The 20,076-nt window shown below is 33.9% G+C and overlaps 2 protein-coding genes across 13 annotated transcripts; one reads left to right on the top strand and one right to left on the bottom strand.

Annotated features, from left to right (window-relative positions):
- Positions 1-208: 208 nt before the first annotated feature.
- LOC112044251 (voltage-dependent calcium channel subunit alpha-2/delta-3) lies at positions 209-16,118 on the top strand. Of its 12 annotated transcripts, none has more exons than XM_024080032.2 (29): positions 209-488; positions 717-798; positions 878-1,253; positions 1,328-1,459; positions 1,734-1,993; positions 2,200-2,346; positions 2,443-2,556; positions 3,455-3,637; positions 3,732-3,866; positions 4,054-4,146; positions 4,596-4,652; positions 5,298-5,351; positions 6,083-6,163; positions 6,472-6,546; positions 6,638-6,742; positions 7,073-7,144; positions 7,358-7,563; positions 7,876-8,030; positions 8,815-8,874; positions 9,584-9,677; positions 10,289-10,321; positions 11,062-11,163; positions 11,591-11,858; positions 12,150-12,275; positions 12,347-12,472; positions 12,559-12,670; positions 13,273-13,290; positions 13,986-14,386; positions 14,919-16,118. In XM_024080032.2, the coding sequence occupies exons 1-29, from the start codon at positions 376-378 to the stop codon at positions 15,012-15,014; spliced, it is 3,876 nt and encodes a 1,291-aa protein (XP_023935800.1). In that variant the 5' UTR covers positions 209-375; the 3' UTR covers positions 15,015-16,118. The 12 variants fall into 12 exon arrangements, with proteins under 12 accessions (XP_023935800.1, XP_023935799.1, XP_023935802.1 ...); XM_024080031.2 differs by having other exon boundaries at positions 2,443-2,562; XM_024080034.2 differs by having other exon boundaries at positions 210-488; positions 2,443-2,562; positions 5,325-5,351.
- Positions 16,107-19,933, bottom strand: LOC112044254 (peptide chain release factor 1). The gene is made up of 4 exons (XM_024080047.2): positions 19,234-19,933; positions 18,614-18,856; positions 17,592-17,728; positions 16,107-16,711 (listed from the first exon to the last, which is right to left on the bottom strand). Exons 1-4 carry the CDS (start codon positions 19,814-19,816, stop codon positions 16,475-16,477), a joined length of 1,200 nt encoding a protein of 399 aa, XP_023935815.1. The 5' UTR covers positions 19,817-19,933; the 3' UTR covers positions 16,107-16,474.
- Positions 19,934-20,076: the final 143 nt, after the last annotated feature.

Here is a 20,076-nt window from a genome sequence, read left to right as displayed (position 1 = left end):
AAAGATATGTCCTTTTGACACACTAACCCAGAGAAGAATGAAAGAATCGATGCGCTCTGCAGTTGAAACGAAACCACAAGTTCACACAATCATCGCTCATAATATATCGAAAGCAATCGAAGGAAACAGAACTGTATCAGTAGGTCCGCGCAACAGGAGCACGGCGCATGCCCGACTCGCCGCGATTGTACGACTGCGCGACTCACCTCAATGCCGTTATCAATGTCGAGTGCTGACGAGAACAAGAGTTCCAAGGGAACATATCTGATAAAATTCTATTAAATAGTCAGTTAATACGTCTCTATAAACTATCATGAAAGCTCATTAAAAGGCAAACAGTGCAGTAGATGGTGCAAACTGAATTAAGAGTTTCTGATGTGCTACCGTGTTTGGATTTCTACGTTATTCCTACTTCTTTTGTTCCTGGACTACAGGGATTGCTCTTCCAGTATACAATATGACGTACCTAGTAAAATATCCTTTAATACGTAAGTACTAAGACATAAAGGATAAGTATTTTCTAATGTTATACAATCGATTTTTACTTTTATTTAATTCGCGCTGTGCGGAAATAGGTAAATTAAGATTAAATTTTGAATGTTTATGTTTTAATTACTAAATATTTATTTCACGTTAAAATATGTCAAAGAAATTAGTATAAGAACAAAAATTATATAATTTAATTAAACAATTTTAATCATGTAATAATTCCGTAGCGTACAAGCATGGGCAGTTAAACTTGGAACTGAACTTTATCACTTTGGCGAATTTATTACAAGAAAAAAGGAAGTACAAGATGTAAGAATATTTTTGTCTATTGCGTACCAAGAATTTTAATTACGTTCAAGGTTAAACAATCAAACACATTTGTTTCCAGAGTTTCAAATCCGCGCAAATCGAGTCGAGAGATGGTGAGAAATTGGTCCAAAGTATGGCAGACGATATACGAGCGATGATGGAACTCAAAATCAGTGCAGTCAAAAGGATAGTGGAAGCTGCAGAAAACATGGCTTTCGACAAACAAAATGAGCCGGTTAACGAAGATTTTCAATTTTTCAACAGCAAAGAAATGGAAGACTTGTATGATGATATGTCATTGACTACGACACCGGAACCTGATTTCACAATGGAAAATTGGATAAACCGACCTATGTCAAAGAATATGCATTTGCAAGTGAATCATCACTTTTCTCATATACCTGTTAACACTAATTATAGTAGCGTGCATGTTCCAACTAATGTTTACGCCTGGGGTTAGTAGTCTGTCAGAAAATAAAATTTATTCCTGAATATATTAGATCAATATTTATGTGAAATATTGTTTTAGCTCCGGAAGTTATCAAAGGAATTCACTGGTCAGAGGGTTTAGATACACATTTTATCAATAATTATCAAAGCGATCCAACATTATCTTGGCAATATTTTGGAAGTTCAACAGGATTCATGAGACACTACCCAGGTAAAACCATTTAGGTTTATACATATTTTATTCCGTACTTATAAAAAAGTCACAAGATAGCAGCTCAATGACAATGCTTTCCCTGCGATACTTGAAAACGTAGACAGTTTAATTTCCTTTCTTTTTTGTTTGTAAAGATCTGAAACCAACTGAATAAATCATAGTATTATTTTTTTGTAAAGTTTTAATTTATTTGTTGTTTAATTTATTCTTTCGCAATAGGTTATTTCGCAATTTATATTTTATTAAAACCTTTTATTAAATTCTAATACAGCAATGAAATGGCGAGCAGATCCTGTAGATATATACGACTGTAGAACAAGAGCGTGGTATATGGAAGCGGCTGCCAGTCCGAAAGATGTTGTTATTTTGGTCGACCGAAGTGGTTCTATGACTGGCCAGAGAAGAGATATAGCTAAACACGTAGTTACAAACATTCTAGATACTCTTGGCAATAACGACTTTGTTAGCGTAATGACATTTGCCGATACTGTGGAAGAAATTGTTCCTTGTTTTGAAGATTCACTTGTCCAAGTAAGTAATCAGTTAATTACTGTAAGACTACTAATCAGTAATGAGTATTGCTTTAAATAATTTTTATTTAAAATTCATTTATTTTAAGAAAAATTATTTTAAGCAAAATCAAAAAATGCAATTTCAGTTTTAATCAGTTTAATCATCACACACATGAAGATGTTCAGGTATTATGTATTGTCCTTGTAATTTACAATATGTTTTAGGCCACTCTTGCAAATCTACGCGAATTGAAGCTAGGCTTGGATAATTTTGATACCATGGAAATAGCAAATTTTTCAGCGGCATTGACCAAAGCTTTTGAATTACTTGAAATTTACAGAAACAATAGCGGTGGAGCAAATTGTAACCAGGTAAATTGAATCTTAAATATTTTTGATAATATGTTATCATGTTTAGATGATAAAAAATTTCTTGTAACAAATATAAGAGTATGCATTTCTTGTCAGGCTATAATGTTGGTTACTGACGGCGTTCCCTACAATTACAAGGAATTATTCGAGAAGTACAACTGGAAGTATGACACCCCGGTGCGGGTGTTCACGTACCTGATAGGTCGCGAGGTAAAGGTAGTACCACTCCAGGTATTACTGTGTGTTGTAGTCATTGTGCGACCTGCATAATGCCTTCCTTATCGTACCTTCTACCAGTACACCTTGAATGTGGTACTCTTCTTTCTTCTATTTCTACCTGTCTAGCACGTCTGCACCGGTCATGTATGTCCAAATACCATCATCCATCTATGTCGCTTCTATTATGGCTTTTATAGTATAGTAGCACTTTTATGTAGTTATATTATTCTGTTATTTTAAATAACTTTATGCACTCTACTGTTTTGTGTCACTGGATGCTTACTTACGAGTTATATAATAGTTATTTTTAAATCTTACTAGTTCCTTAATTACTTAGCTACTATTTGAAATTCGAAACTAAAGTTAAATTGTTACTATGTTTTTCTAAGATTAGCATTCATAATCGTAAAAAAAATTGAAGCAAGTACGATTCTGTATTGCTACTATATACTGTTCAGTTTATTTGATATCAGTCTCATGAATACAAATTAGCTAATGGTTATGGGATGGGTTAAAATGAATGGCGACTCTTATAAATTATAGCGACAGTGCTTAAACCTCACCTGCACACTGTCATTTTCGATTCAATATCTACGTATGACAACACCTATTTATTCATATGCATAGCACTAGTTAAATGATGACAATCTTCGTTATTAGAAACATGCTTCAAATATGGTTATTAATTTCATATTAATAGGTAGAGAAAATTTAATTAATTTATAGCTTCTATGCAATAGAAAGAGTCGTTTAGTAACAAAAAAGACTGTAGCCTTTTGTTTGACGCTTTACCACAAGGCTGCATCGGTCATCATATCACTCGTATATAGAAACGAGCACTGTGGAAACGATGTTGAGGATATCATAATGTCTAATGAGGTTGTACCAGGTGGCGGATGTGAGAGAAGTGAAGTGGATGGCGTGCGCGAACAGAGGGTTCTATGTGCATCTGAGCACGTTGGCAGAGGTTCGAGAGAGGGTGTTGGAACATGTCAACGTGCTGGCTAGACCGCTGGTGCTGCAACGAGAGAAACATCCCGTTGTGTGGACCCCTGTTTATGCTAATGTTACGGTAGGTAACGTCCATAAATCTAACGCTACAAAAACAAATCTTGTATGTTTTAAATTTTTGTTTTACTGTTTTCTAATTAAATAATGTTTTGTAGGATCCTAAAGTGGCAGACTACTTGTGGGAGCAACGTGAGAGAGCGGAGCAAAAGGAAAGGTTTATGAGTCAACGACGTGATAAAGTACTCTTCAATTCGGAACAGGAGCAAAATAGACGGTGGAAAATAACGCAGGTAAAATATAAATATGAAGTTTAGTATAAAATAAAAGTTTTTGTTTTTTTTAATTAACGCTGGTCACTTTTCTCTAAATGCTAAGCATCATATAATAAGCTGAGGATCTTTAAACTGTAAATAGTTATGATTTATTTTTGGTGAATTATACTAAACTACTAAACTAAGAGTAAATTGTGCATTTTAGATGAAACAGGGTCAGTATAGTGAACTCGGGAATTCGCAATATCAATTGATGACTTCTGTATCGATGCCTGTATATGATTTGCGACATAACGAGGTACGTTCCCGTTTATTTTGGATTTCACTGATTTGACATGAAACCACTCATTTGATTCTATCCCCTGAAAATTGTCTAAATTTGAAAAAGAGCCCGGTCATTTTTAAAATTTATTTATTAGTGAAATAATTTTGATGTTGATGCTTATGAGATTAGTTGTCTAACAGAACAATGTTATTATGATAAGTCTCTTTTTCAAAACAATGTGTGTAAATCAACTTTTCCAAATTTTAAATACGTTCATGCATGATCGAGAAAAATTTTATTAATGAAGATTTTTACAGATTGGTTTATTACGTTTTCTTCTACATATTATAATTGGACGTAAGCTATCCTTTTATTGTTGTACACATTTTCTATGACCATTATATTTCTTCTTCATGATTTGTATGTTTCATAATCAACTACCTTTTAATAATATTCAGTTTTGTTTGATGGTTTCCCCTCAGAACATCACAGAGAATGTACTGATAAATGAAGCTTACTGGGTATCAGTTACAAAAGAGGTACTACACTTAGAAAATTTTGACGATTTTAATGTAAAGTTTTTGCAAGATAAAAGACATTTTATACGATTTAGTTTTTTGGATTTCAGTAACGGTAAATTCTTATTTGGCCCCGTTAGCGATGCATCTGTCCTCGATAGATGTGACCGCGCCGCGGTCTCGGTCGCTACTGACCGCATAATGTGTTGTTTAACCCTTTTGGCTTACCGTAGTATAGTAGTTTTCTACTAGATAGTAGGCGTAGACCAATAGGGTGTTATGAATTAACTTTTCTATCAGTTATCAAGGTTACTACTTTTGTGCAAGAATTATCATCTATATTACGCACACTATCTAATCGATAAAACGTATTTTTGCCTGATTTTAGTGATGTCTTCGTAGAGACATTTTTAAAGATTGACTTGTATTATGACAGTAAATGTAAATATTTTTCATTAAAAGTTTTATGCAGCCCGCCATGAGAGACGAATGGGGCTTTTGTTACTTGAGTATTTATTAAATTTAAAATATTGTTTCTAAGAATGACAAAACTTTTGATATACTAAATATATTTTAGTGTAAATATAAGTTTTCTCATTTATAGAGGAGATATTTATTAGTGCAGGTTGTTACAATGCATTTACCTATATATTGTTAATTTTATTGCATTCGTACGTCAACAACCAATCGCAGTCCGTAGAGGAGAACGGCCAAAAAGAGGTAGGCACACGCTCTCTTACACTTGACTGATGAAGAATGACCGATGAAGTGAGATATGGGATGTTAGAACTTTTTATGACCACAATTGAACTCAGTGCATTACAATGTTCTGAAACAAGTTTCAGATATCAGAAAGACGTATAGTGAGAAGGATCATTTCGTACCATACTGAAAGTAATAAATGAAGTTGCTTCATATACCTATTATATGATTAATAATTGTGCAATGTCAACAGATTCTTACAATGGACCGGAAAGGTTACCAACTACCAGCCCATCTAGAACGTAGTGGGTTTTAGTTTAAAAGTGTAGTGTTTTTGATGAAATATACTTATACAGTAATTTTTGATTGTGTAGAATGCTAGAACCTGTAATGAAGAATAATTTATTAGATATCTTCAAATCAAGTAGTTCGTAAGCATAATTATACCTAACGGGGCGTAGATGCTAGACGAAATTAATATTTGCTAGAGATAAGCAAACTTTTAAATATTTGGATTATTCAGTAGAAACTTATGATAAGAATACCTAAATGGGTCTAGTAGTATCATAACATTATTTTATGCATTGAAGTATATTTTTTAATATCTAATAACCATACAATACCATTTTTGGATGAGTAGCAACTTTTCTTGGATTTTTATGAATTGTTTCTATAATATAATAATATTTAATAGATATTGGTATAAAATTTACCGATTATCTTACAAAGCAGTTGTCAAATGATTACAGATGCGTATCGCTAGATTGTTAGGAGTTGCGGGGACAGATGTTCCTCTATCAGAAATCCAAGCGCTGATGACACCATACAAGGTAATTGTCATATTACCTCTATACTCGCACATACGTAATAAAAATAACTCCAATGGGCTCTTTAAACGATCCAGATAAATAACTTCTACAGATCCAGACCCAGGACTGTAGTACAGTGTAATTCCGTTGGATTGTATGATGATGATGATAAATACTAAACAGTCTATTTCACTTTTGTTGTAGAAAAAATAGAGACTTTGATTGGAACTTCTAACTAATCACTTAAGATTAAAACTTTGTTTTTGTATTGTGATATTACCGATTCGCTAGTTCAGGGAATATTAACTAAACGGTTTTATATGTTACAGATTGGGGTGAATGGTTATGCTTTCATGGTCACGAACAACGGATATATTCTAATACATCCGGATTTGAGGCCTGTTGTAAGTACTAATTTACCTATCTACATTACGATACCTTTAACAAACATTTTATAGACATATTTCATTTCATTACACATCTTTTAAATTGCAGTTTCAGCAAATATTAAAGCCGAGTTACAACAGCGTAGACATGATTGAGGTTGAACTTTTTGATGACGATCGAAGCCCAAGGAACTTCAGTAAAGAATTAACAGCGGTAAGTACCTAATAAGTTAAATCTAGACGAGAATGTGGGAAAATTATGAATCAACTCAGAATGTTCATCTTTTCAGAATGTTTATGTTAATATAAACCATATGGTTTATGTTATTATATTAATATAAGTTTGGTATGACACGTTATGCGAGTGGATGAATGCCATGAAGTACTTGGGCAAAGAGCTTATGGATAACATTCTGAATATTTAATACAAGATTTGTTTTGAGTTATTAAATGATCATCTGAGTTTGTATCAATACTTAGCGAAATTAAAAACATCAATAATTAAAATTTAAATAAAAACAATTATTTTTAAACTTTGTTTTAGCTAAGAAAAGAGATCATCGATCAAAAAACTGGGAATAAAATGATGAACGTGAAGTATCATATGGAGGATATGGTGAGTTGATCTTGTTTGCAATTAAAATCTGAAATTTGAATATTACACCTCGATCTTTCTCGATCGATCAATCCTGACAAAGCATACTCGTATCATCAAAATTCATTACATGAGATGTTATGGTTCATTTTATTAGCTAAATTTTGTAATTCAGTCTACATTATGATCTTTCGCAAAGGAATGCCTAATGAATGTCCATCATGATTATCTTAGAAACGGGTATCTCGAGGCAAAAGGCACTATTATTGGACGGGAATCAGTGACTCACAATTCACTTTGGTGGTTGCCATTCCTGAAAATTATGGTCGCCATCGCATCACACCGCCTCCTACAGACGACATCCACCGCCTATCTTTGACGTCTAAAAATATATCAGCAAGACAATATTTGTCCGACAAATGGAGTGTTCATCCGGATTGGTAAGATATCGTAAATATTTCTTAACTATTGAAATTTAATTCAGCACAGACAAGAGATTTCTAAAATTTTATTGATAATTTTCCCTTCGCCTATTATACTTAATATCATCTGCACCTGGGGTATGAGAATTTTGAGATTATGTTTGTTTTTGAGATTATTTCAAATCAGCATTGGGCAGCGCATTGTAAATCGTGTTCGTAGTGTGTTCTCCCAAATGGTGCTTTAATGGATGTTCTCTTAACATCAGGTGGGCCATCTTATTGTTCCGTCAAGTATAATAAACACTCCAACTGGTTTAATTTTATCTGTAGGCTGTATTGCCGTCACTATGAGCGTACGTTTTCATCTCCTGAAGAGGAGCTGTCGTACTTCCTGGAAAGAGTAGCAAAGCCTGGCTGGCGGTGGCCGGCGAAACCGCGACCGCCAGAACACCACAAGAATAAGGGACATGAGAGACATAACGAAGGTAATTTACTGCAGATTATACTTATTAGCCTAATTTTACTAACAGGTGTGAATATTGAGGAAGATCTTATCTTCAAATTCAAGAAGATAGTATAAAAATATCATTATGTTAAATACTCGTCTATAAAGAAAATTATTATAGTAGGGGAGCCCGGGATGCTAAATTTGCAGTTACTCGAGCGTCATTGAGGCCGATTACATTTGGTAGATTAAATTATAGGAAGAATAAATGGTTATTTACTTTTTCCGCTTTTAGCGGTGGAAAAAAAACTACAGATTTTAAAAACAATTTTTATTACTTTGGCTTACTGAAATTGTAAGAAAGCGAAATTTTAGCGATTAATTAGGAGATTATTTCCTTATAAATAAGTAAAAAATTAATCGCACTCGTACCTCGAGCACTAAAATATAAGGGTTTAATTTTGTAACTTTGAAACCCTCCCATTCCATTACGTTACGCTCAAATCGTCAGATTTTCGAAATGTGCAGTTTTTAGCTATAAACTCACCTACCTTATTTTAATCTGACGTGCTGGTTGAGTATTTATGCAGTTAGTTTTTTTTGTTTGCCCTAAACGTACCCACCAATATTAAGGGCTCATACTCGGTGGAGGTACTCGACAAAGTGTAAGGTATAGTCCCTTATGTTTATCTGCCGCGCTCGAGTAACTGCAAAAATCCCCTCTTCGGCTCCTCTACTATTATGATGCAGTAAAGGAATTTAATCTTTTTAATGTATACGTCAATTAACAATTGTTTTTTTTAAGTAAAGCTTTTATATTTTAGCATCAGAAGGGAGAGACAGAAATAAGGCGCCAAATGTTACACCACGAAATGAATATTATTGTAAGTAATTAACAATATTATTACAAGTAATAGGTATTAAATAACAAGTATTTAGTTATCTCCATTAGGAAAAAGAGTTTTCAATAAAGAAAAGTATACCTACTTACGTAACTATATTGCAGGTGATATTTTTATTGTTATTAATATTATTATTATTATTATTTTCATCGATGTTTTATTTTTCTGTATTTTTGTAAAAATCAATATACCTACCTATTTAGTTTTAATTTTGTTCTTAATTAATAATAGTTTACATTATTAAAAGGTCGCTGGTTTACATAGGATGTTGAACTGTGTACGTGGCGGCACCTGAACTGGGTCCTAACTGAAAATCAGTGCTGCATACTTTTTTTTTGGATAGGAAGTATGTAGCAAAATGCTGAGTTAGGGCCTTTTTCTAGGTTATGCCACATATTGCAGGGCGTTCTTTTTTTTTTGTTTTAGCTATAAGCTATATATTTAAAATTTACTATTGTAATGTGTGGCACTGCCTAAAAATAAAGATATTTCTTTCTTTCTTTATTTCTTTCTTTCAATATCAAAAAATAATTTCCAATTAATCGTAAATAATATTTAAATTAGTTTAGGCATCAAACGAAAATTTGTTTGATGCCTGCCTATTTGTCTTGTAATTTTTAGAAAAATGTATTTTGTTTTGAATGACAAAGAAGAATCTATTTAAATGAATATTCTCCTTTGTCTTTGCTAGGCGACCATGGATTAATGCAGGCTCTGGTATACGACGCCAGGAATACAGCGTGGTTCAACAAGAGCATATCGGAGTCAGCGTCTGATGATAAAGCGTAAGTAGTAAACTGGTTTATGTTACTTAGTTCTTCATTATCGTACGGGTTGTCATGAAAATTATGTTTTTGGGGTATAAGTAAAATATATTGATAGCGGATGCCTATTTCCACAGTATTTAGCTAGATTGTGTACGTGAGTGCGGGTGGACTATGTAATTTCATGACGGTGGTTATATACCTATTAAAATTTTTATCGATTTCATTAATCTAAAAACATTATATTTTCAATTTCACTCATATACGCAAGATTTCATTTCAAATCAACAACTACTTCTGTTTATTGGGTTAATATTATACTATTGTCATTACGAAAATATGGTATGAGTAGCATTCTTTTCACTTTTAACGTGGTGGAATCTCAAGTGACACCTAAAATATTCGTACTTACCACCACCGATACTTAACTACCTCGTAACCATCGTAACTTTAATTTTAAGTTTTCGACTAATTATTATCACATTATCAAATATAAATATTATTAACTGACGTTTCAAAGGTGCTTGTTACTACACCTGCCTTACACTAAAATAACTTTATCACCGACAATAATACATGATTGTAATCTACTTATTACAAACTATCTTATGTTACCAATCCTGCCTGGATAGCCCCTTAACAAAAGTGATTGGATTGTTGCCGAGGTAAAGTATATAAAATGGAAAAATAAATATAATTTACATAACTGTATGACTGTCAGGTTTGATGTTGTAATACTAGTTTTCGTGTTAAAACTATCATATATAACTGGGCATTAGAATCTAAGAATATTGATGCTCTTCAACATTTAACCCAGAAGTCGGCTACTAAATAGGTTAAAGATATTTTTTTGTTATTTGTGTATTATTTATGCTTTCAAGGAGTGTAAGTCGTGTGGTTTAATTTTCTTTAATGCAGCTCTTGGAGTTTAGTAAGTTCATAGTATTCTTTGGAAACTCGTGTTACCTAGTGTTACCTATACTTCAATTAATTATTATAGATTGTTTCTACTTCCATTAATGTAAATTGAAGTCTATATTTAAGAGTCTCTATCTATGGACATGCATCAGGGCTCCGATTTATACTAAAATTATGGACATATCATTAAAATATTAAACAATAATGTTTTAGATTATGTTTTGCATTTTCGAGAATCTTTCCGATGGTATTGTTTGACTAGAATTCTAAGTTAGGTACTAAGACTACAATTCATCATAAAGTTATTTATAAATTAATCTAGGCTTAAGTGGATCCGAGGCATGATTGTAATGATACGGACATCTACAACAAGCTCTTCGCATATCCTTTGTCGGATAATAACTTCCCGTTTATCTAATTGAAGTTGTAAGTGTTAAATAAATAATTTACATTTGGAATATTCCTGAATTAATATGTTTGGTTATAGGACCGAGTTCATTCAACGTTTTGGCTTCATCACTGCATTCCTCGCTACACACAGCGGTCTAACGAGATGGGAAACGCATCCTCCTAAAGATCACGATGAGAAGTAAGTCCCTGAGAATGAAACAAGTAAAACCGAATACACTTAACCACAATCCAGAAACTATCATCATCATCATCCTATGATGGGCGTCCACTACAGGATAGGCCTTTTGTAGGGACTTCCAAACAACACTATCCTGAGCCGCCTGCATCCAGCGAATCCCTGCGACTCGCTTGATGTCTTCAGTCCACCTGAAGAGGGGCCGACCAACATTGCGCTGGATAGTGCAGGGTCGCCATTCCAGCACCCAACCCCGCTCCGCCTATTATCACTGCCTGCAGTGTCGCGATTCGTAGAGCTATGTCAGTGATTTTTCTGTGGATCTAATTTCTGATTCGATCACACAGAGATACTCCTACCATCCTCGTACCATCGCCCGCTGTGTGGCTCTGAGCCTCAGAAAATAGTTTTGTTTTTTGTTGCTTTTTAGAAGTGACTTCGGCAAGCAATGGCCGCGTGCAATAGACGAAGTCTGGTATCGACGGGCCGTTGAACAGCACTACGTGGATCCTCTAAGTTTTGTCTACAGTGTGGATTTGAGTACAGAAAAGTTCCCCCTCAACGTGAGCAATGCTATGGTGACCGCAGCACACGCAGTTTTTCACGGAGACGGGCATCGAAAAACACCAGCGGCTGTTGTCGGGTTTCAGTTCAAACACGAACGCCTCGCTGAATGGTTCCAGAATATAACTTCATCCGTGCGTATAGTTTTGCTTCTAGTTTATCATTAATTACGTTGGCGTGTAAATAGATTTTCACCATTAATATCAAAATGTCACTTCCAATGCTTCCTTTTTTGTACTTTGGTCTTTTGAAGGGGTTTTTAGGCCTTCGTTTTGGATTATTTACACGTATTATGGGTATTTTACGTTGTGGGTTGAGTTGCTATTTTTACGCATAACGATACCATCAATTATAATTGATGATGGCCTGGAAAGAAATCTCAATTTATAATATATTACAACTTTTTTATTGTATCTGATTTGTAGTGCGAACACAGCAAGGAATGTGTAACGTGTAACGTCACAGACAACTGGGACTGCTACTTGGTTGACAGTAACGGATGGATTATCGTAAGCGAAGACAACAGTCAGACGGGGCAATTCTTCGGTAAAGTAAGTAAAATATTAACATGATCTAAAAGTAAAACTATTCACAATATTTTTTAATCATTTGCATCTTGCAGATTCGTCCTGACATTATGATGAAACTGGTAGAAGAGGAAGTGTTTAAGCCGGTTCATATTATAGACTATCAAGCTGTTTGCTTTAGGGAAAAGAAGATTACAAATCCTGCTACAGCCATTTTGACGGTAAAGTTACTTACCAATATTATTAAATTAAATTATCAAAATTAACATTAAATAAAGAATTTATAGTACATGTTAAATATTTTCAGCCTCTCGAAAATTTGCGTCTGATCATGGGGTGGTTTATCGCAACTACGGTTTGGTTCTACAACTCAATTACGCTCAGTTTAGCTCAAGCTTCGAGCTTTTCCTTTGACTACGGTATGTTTTAAAACTTCATTATGGTCAACCACACAATTATATATAGTATCCGTTGCATTCTCGTTGCATATTAAATTAATGTGAAGAAGACTTCAGTAAGTGAATCGAGTGTTAGCAAATCGATGTTACTCTTGAGCGTTGTCAGCATGTACTGTACAATTTTGCATGACAACGGGCGCTGCAACAGTTAATCAATGTATTTCTCTATGTTGTTTATAAAAAAAAACTATATGTTGTATTTGCTGTGGCTAATTCTGCATTTTTCAATTTACTGACAGAAGTGTAACATGAAAATTTATCAAGTTCTTTTACATCTTTGACATAATTAACTATGTAAAGAAAATTAATAACTTAAATATTGGAAACATGTGTTGATGTGAAGCTTTAGGAATAGTTGAAATCTATCTCTTTGCTAACTTCTGACTTCTCACGATAATTTCGAGTCACTGTCGCACAATTAGGATCAAAAATGCATGCGAGTGGTCTAAACTTAACTCGAGATCGTTTTAGTTCATAGCAACATCAAAATTATCTCATGGAGTCATCAATTGGATGTAGCCAAATATATAATGACAGTAGTAACGACTCCATCTTATTTTCAGAGTTTGTTTCAACCACTGGTGAGTTTATAGATCGAACACAGTAGAGTGTTGCTCTCTGGCACAGATGGATTCTCGAACGTTCTTTGTTATATTTTATTTCAAAGTTGACCCGTAGTTACAAATTTTGAATGCGCATGTTTCATACATAAATAAACCTTCCCATTTCGTCACAAACATTTTTTAATTGATTGATTTTTTAGTTAGGGTGTGTGATTTGTATGATATCGGTGCATGATACGGTGAACATCTGGTACATATGCTTTCTGCCAAATGAATGTGCTACACTTTTCGCGCAAAATAGTGTCTACAGTTTTCTCAATAATATTTTAAGATACTTTGTGAATATTTTTTTCATTTTGGTTATTAGGTTCAAGTTGCCAAGTTTATTTTTACTTAAGTTTCGATGGCATGTATGTTCTGCGGTGTTTTTTATTCTGCTGAGTTATTTTCTTCTATAAGCTTTATGTCTTCCACGATGTTTATATGTTTGGCGTGCGTGTATATTTTCTTGTTTATAGCGTGTAAAATAATGTTTTTATTCAACTTTTTTGTACGATTTCATATTATCCTTCGCATATTTAGGAATCAATGGACTCAATTATGAATGTTCTCATTCAACTGCATCTAACTTGACCAGAACATTTCGAAAAATATTCATATGCATGTAGGTACTGAGCTAGATAAATATGTTAGTAACATCATTAAATACACAGGTTCTTATCAATACGAAAACGACGAAACTGACGACTCTACAATGACGAAACCGGCGACGACAAGGATACTTGAGAGGGACTTCGAGAAGCTTGTACTGATAAACAGAACTAGGCCAACACCGTGCGATAGAGAGATGTATTTATACCAACTGGAGTATAAGAACCTTGACGAGAAACTGAATAAGCCTGTGAAGGAATGCGACAGACCGTTCTACGCGCAGCTGGTGAACTACACGAATATGTTGTTGGTGGTGGTAGACGCGATGTGCGCTAAGCAGGACGTGCCCATATACCCAATAGACGCCAACGAAGTACAGTACAACGAGTCGCTGCCGTGCTTGAAGCATATGCACCCATTGTACAGGAAACAGCCGAATTCGTGCATTCGAAACCATACAGAGGTAACTGAGCTTAATTGCTATTTTCTATGCATTATTTTTTTTTTATTACTTACTTACTTACCATAACATCTAACAAACTGCCGAAAGTAGGTAGACATCAGCGGCGAAGCGTTCATACAGGCCGATTCCGGTTATTGTAATGAATATCTATGTGTGGATGTATCAGAAACCAAAATAGTTTGTATCACGTGGTATGGATTACCTTTACTTTGGGACGGCTTAATTTTTAGATGTATAATTATTTAAAAAAGAACTTTTTTGAACACAAGTGTTACCCACACTGCAAAACTCTATAATACCGACATATCCTCAAAATAACGGAAAAAGGGGTAAAGTAGTAAATCTTGTTCCACCTAGTTATGGCAATACTGTAAACTTTTTTTGCCTATAACTTTAAAGATTTTTTGTAGAAGTAACTTTTAAATCAACAGTTAATTGATAAGTTATTATTTGACAAATTGTTTAACATGTAGGAAACATAAGTGAACTAGCTAGGTATTTATATAAAAGTAATAAAATTCGAATATTTTAGGAAAGCAACATCGACATGTGTGGCCGCTGCAGTCTACTATCCAAGAGCTTCCTATGGATACCGTTGAGTGTAATTTGCCTAATTCAGTATTTTTAAAAATGTGGCCAAAAAGCATTTATCTACCTACTGTGCCCAAAAAGTTTCGTTACCAGTAACTGTTATCTATTTGCAATAGTTTAAATGAAGAAGTGTTATTTTTGTGGAGAAAAAATATAATTTTGTTTATCCGTATCTAATTTTAGTAGAAAAAAAAATACATGTCATATCACATATCAGTTTTATTGTAAGCAATGATTGATGTATTGTAGGCATCATCTAAAAAGTCCTAATATATTGAACTGCATTAAGCGTCATAACTTTGATAGAGCGATTAGAATAAATCTGTATATAGTATGGAAAGTTCGTTGATGACACTCTCATGATATGCGGGCGACGGGGGGAAAGTTTTCGGGGAAGTGAGGTGCATCGGTCGTGGGTTTTTCATTCATCGCTACACGTCCCCCAGCCCGCGCGGTTCATCGGGAGTGTTACGAACGAAGTTGCCAAGCTATAATTTAGGCGTCTCCTAATTTTATGAAGAATCTAATAAATATAAAAATACCATATCAGCTACAGGTACCTATATTATTTAAAGTTTCATATTGACTTATTTAAATACTTTACTAAAACTCAACTAGGATTTTATTATGAGATGAGAGTTATTATAAAGTAGATAGGTGTGTACATAATCAAAATTTTTAACTGTCAGGATTTTAACTTGCTGAAATAACTGAATTGTTATTTTGGCGCAAATTGTTGTAAAATATACCTAACCGTTTTTATTTCGCTATCCGCCATTTTTGCATTTATACCTATGTGGGTAAATTTTTGACAACAAAAAAAACAGTATTTGATTAATTTTTATTCCGTCCTAGATTTGTTTACTGTGGCTGGAGTTATTTGTATTATGTAAAACTCAGTTATGTTTAGAAGAAATTTCGTATTTTTATTCCTTAGGTTGTAACTATATCTAAGAACAAGATAATTCTCAGTGTTTAGTACCTATATTGAATCTCATAATTAAATAATGTAAGCAAAATAGTACATATAATTAAATGTTTTAAAATTATATTGTGAATATTAGATGTTTTAAAAGCGTCTTTCTCTTTCCTTTACAAATATTGTGATTCATTTGGTACAAAATAAATGTTTATTGTATTTCATAGTGTTTTATTTTCAACTTCAACAATTTATCAACTAAACTAGGTACACTATTTCTGACAGCACTTCATAAAAATGCATATAAATTAAAGAAATTAAATAATTTATCAATATTTAAACATGGACAAAACAGTTTGCAGAACCAAGTAGGTAGTAAAGTTTTTCAAAGGTCTGTGACAACAACCTGTCATCATAACTTTTTTATTATTCCTCTTTTCTCTATATAATATTACATTAATATCCTCAAAAATAGTCTAACGATCGTCATATATTTAAGAATTAGTTTGTTTATAAAACTCACCGCTTTTTACTAGTAATTCTTATTTCTCACTAATTCACTGATATCTTTGAGCCAATTAACTTTTTCCAGCATTATCTGCTTTGTATTTGACAATGAAGTCGTTGATGTCATTCATGATAGCCTGGTACTTCTGCTGTCGCAGGAGAGACTCCTGCAGCAGTTCGAGAGGCTCGCCTCCTTGCAAGAAGGTTTTCAAGCTGTGAGTGGTGCCGCCGCCTTCTCTGTGCTCGGTCACTCTGTCCTGTGGGTAGTTGTATGTTCTGATCTTCTCGTTTCTATTGCTCTGACCTATCTGCAAAAGAATGAGGAACTATATATATCATTTAATACTAGCAGATGGGAGGAGTAACAAAATTTTAAAAATTGGTTCAGTAAATTCAGATAGACTACCACTACAAACTCACAAAGTTTACCTATTTATAATATTAGCATAGGTTTGAAAAGGGAACTTTGTAATGTACCTTTTACTTAACTACCTTACCTATACACCCATTCAGTGGCACACACTTCATATAAGCAAACATTTACTGCTTACCCTGAGGACTCATTACAAACTTATATTGGAGAAGGAACTTTTAACTTTGTACTTTTTGCATGCCCAAACAATTCTATTTTTAAACAGGAGTAGATATTAACCATAAATTATTTTTTAAAAGATAATTATGACTAATTCCTGTTTGCGCCCTTTCAACTTTCTATGCTACAGCCTTTCTTTATGAATACTGTTTACCAACAAACAAATTAAAAATGAGGGTATAAATCACTAGTAATTTCAAACCTAATAATAATTAATTAACTTGTTCTAAAATAATGAAAATAAATTTGATTAATAAGCTTAGAACAATTAGATATGGTTAATTTTTTATATAACTTTTTATAAACAAACCATACATAATTTAAAATAAATAAGTTATGAAATTACATGCGTTTTCTACCTTCATTTCTAATTTCTTTGTTGGTAAACAGTACTCATTAAGAAAGACTGTAGTATAGATAGTTTGGTTGCCGATGAATTTATTATAGCTCATTATTTACAGCTTAGGTTGCCTGGCTCAGTGCAGGACATTACAAGATGTGTTACTTGAAAGTATGATATGCAGTTAAAGATAATTGTTTACTACATAAGGTCAATCTGCTTTATGCCATTATCTATTACTATAAAAACAACATACCTGTGATTTCCTTTCACTGTTAATTTTGGAAGACTGTTCATCTATTTGCTTCTGTAGCAGCAGTGTTCTTAACTTCTGTAAAGCAATCTCTTTGTTCTTGATCTGTGATCTACCCTCCTGGCACTCTACCGTTGTACCTATAAGTATGATAACATTTTTTCTGAGTTTAATTTTAACACGAGTTTTCCCAGGTTCATAGTAGAGCTCGGGTAGGATAACGAAATTACAATTTTTGAATTAGCTTAGGTCTGGTTTGGAAACTAAGACAATTTCTTAAAATTCTAAGTATTGACTGTGCAGATGCTAGGTAAGTCATGTGATTGAGAGAGACCCCAAATAAATCCCAAAACTTGAGTGAAAGTTTGAAAGGCCTCTTGAAGATGTGCCCCTGTTCCGCCAAATTAAGGGTCAAACAGTTAAGGGTATACTGTAAATAAATTATATCATCCAGAAAACCTAGCATCTACTAATGATATACATATCTCATGAAAAAAGAGAAATGGAAAAAATGTCAACCAATGGCAGCTGTGTTGTCCCAGTCCTATCTATTTCATACCAATGAAACAAAAGTGATAAGTGATATTAATTTATTACAAAATTATATATCACACGTCACAAACAGCGAAGGAATAACATGGTGAGAAAATCTAGATAACAGAGAATTTTCTCAATTCTTTTTGTTTGTAAAGTCTGCCAATCAGCATTGGGACTATTAAACCTAGCCCCTCTCATTCTCAGACAGGACTGGTGCTCAAAAGTATGCCGAATATATGGGTTTAGATAGTTACCAAATTAGCATATAACCCAGTATCTCAGACTTCCCAGTGTCAAGTCAATATAAATTGTATTTACATAGTGTGAAAAATAAATTAATCAATCAATAAAAAAATTACTTGCCAGTATTTAATGCCAAACTTTCATTTGAGCCCATGACATAATTAATATCACTGGCTTGGAACTGCCTTCAAAGTGATCAGAAGGTAGCACAATACAATGTTATTTTTAGCTTTTCATTAGATTACCTGTTGGTATGTGGGTGATGCGCACAGCACTGTCTGTGGTATTAACATGCTGGCCCCCTGCTCCACTGGCTCTTTTGGTCTCAATGCTCAGGTCTCGGTCAGGTATGTCCAGCTCTAGGTCACTGGGCTGCGGAAGCACAGCCACAGAGATGGTACTCGTGTGAATGCGGCCCCCCTTCTCAGTCACGGGTATTCTTTGGACTCTATGGACACCGGCTTCCATTTTCATTAGTTCCGGTGCACCTGCATAGTAAAGGTGAATCTAATATAAGTACAAAAATCTTGTTAGAGTGATTGTGGTTGCACTCCTTCAAAACAGCTTGACCATTGCAATATTTGACAAGTATGACAACATATTGTACGATACCTTTTAGCTTTACCTCCAACCCAATTTTTAATTCCAATTTTACAATTAAGTAAATTCTGAGGCCCATGGTTGGTGCTATAGAAAATGTTACATGTTTTCCCTATTTATATTTAAAAATGGCAGTCTGTGAGCCTGTGAAATATCGCCATCCTATGTGCTATCTTATATAGTCCTACCAGTTATTATATAAAATAGATTATCACAGATGTGCATTATAGATCACAGATCATACTGTTGATAAAATAGCCCTTACCATAACCCTTTATCAGCAAAGACACCTTCCTTATGCCACCAAGATCAGATTTCTCCAAAGATGCAATATCTACCTCCCACTCTTTATATTCACAATACGATTTATACATATCTAGGAGTTCTCTCGCAAAGAGCATAGCTTCCTGGCCACCAGCGCCCGCTGTTACCTCAACTAAAACACCTCCGTCAGTTAAGAATGGGTCCAAAACTATTGACTGTAATTCACCATCAACTTCTTTCATGCGTTTTAAGTATATTTCCGCTTCCTCTTTGATCATTTTCTTTATTTCTTCGTCCTGTCCTTCACGTTTGTTCAACTCCTTGAGTGAATCTATACTGTCGTAAAGACTGATACGTTGTTCCAAAGCTAGCACTATGGGTTTTATTTCTTGGAGTCGTCTCGCTTCGTCGATGTTCCTGCGAGGTTTTGTTTCTAAAGTAGCATGTTCCAGCATTAAATGGTTTAAATACCTTTGCACGGCCGGGTCAGACAAGTTTACAGTGTTTTGGGCCGAATATCGACGGAGAATTAGATTTTCTAACTTGCATATTGATCGTATAAATGTAAATCTTGGTAAAGACATGTTTTAAGTAGAATATTATATTAATTATGGATATATTTTATTAATTTCGAAATCTCAGTAAAAAACAAAAATGCAAAATATTATTTTCGAATTTCATAACAGAGAACAGACCATAGAATACAATTTGGAACAGACGGCTAAAAATTTTTTATTTTCATGTCAAAGTCAAAGTCAATCGTCAACTTTGAAAGAAATAAGTTTAAACTAACAGATATCTACGCCATCTATTAGTGAGTAGTAATAGTAAGTTTTGCGTAAGG

Source organism: Bicyclus anynana, chromosome 1, assembly GCF_947172395.1.
Source record: "Bicyclus anynana chromosome 1, ilBicAnyn1.1, whole genome shotgun sequence".
Classification (NCBI taxonomy): domain Eukaryota; kingdom Metazoa; phylum Arthropoda; class Insecta; order Lepidoptera; family Nymphalidae; genus Bicyclus; species Bicyclus anynana.
Note: the sequence above shows the minus strand (reverse complement) of the source record. Positions and strands in the feature narration are given on the sequence as shown.

Bases quoted from the DNA above. Each gene is read 5' to 3' on its own strand.
- LOC112044251 (XM_024080031.2), top strand. From the start codon at position 376: ATGTGCTACCGTGTTTGGATTTCTACGTTATTCCTACTTCTTTTGTTC. The intron at 1,460-1,733 runs GTAAAACCATTT...ATTCTAATACAG, and splicing joins ATTCATGAGACACTACCCAG to CAATGAAATGGCGAGCAGAT. The intron at 7,145-7,357 runs GTGAGTTGATCT...TGATTATCTTAG, and splicing joins AGTATCATATGGAGGATATG to AAACGGGTATCTCGAGGCAA.
- LOC112044254 (XM_024080047.2), bottom strand. From the start codon at position 19,816: ATGTCTTTACCAAGATTTACATTTATACGATCAATATGCAAGTTAGAA. The intron at 18,857-19,233 runs GTAAGGGCTATT...TTTACTATGCAG, and splicing joins TTTGCTGATAAAGGGTTATG to GTGCACCGGAACTAATGAAA. The intron at 16,712-17,591 runs GTATGTTGTTTT...ATTCTTTTGCAG, and splicing joins ACAGTGAAAGGAAATCACAG to ATAGGTCAGAGCAATAGAAA.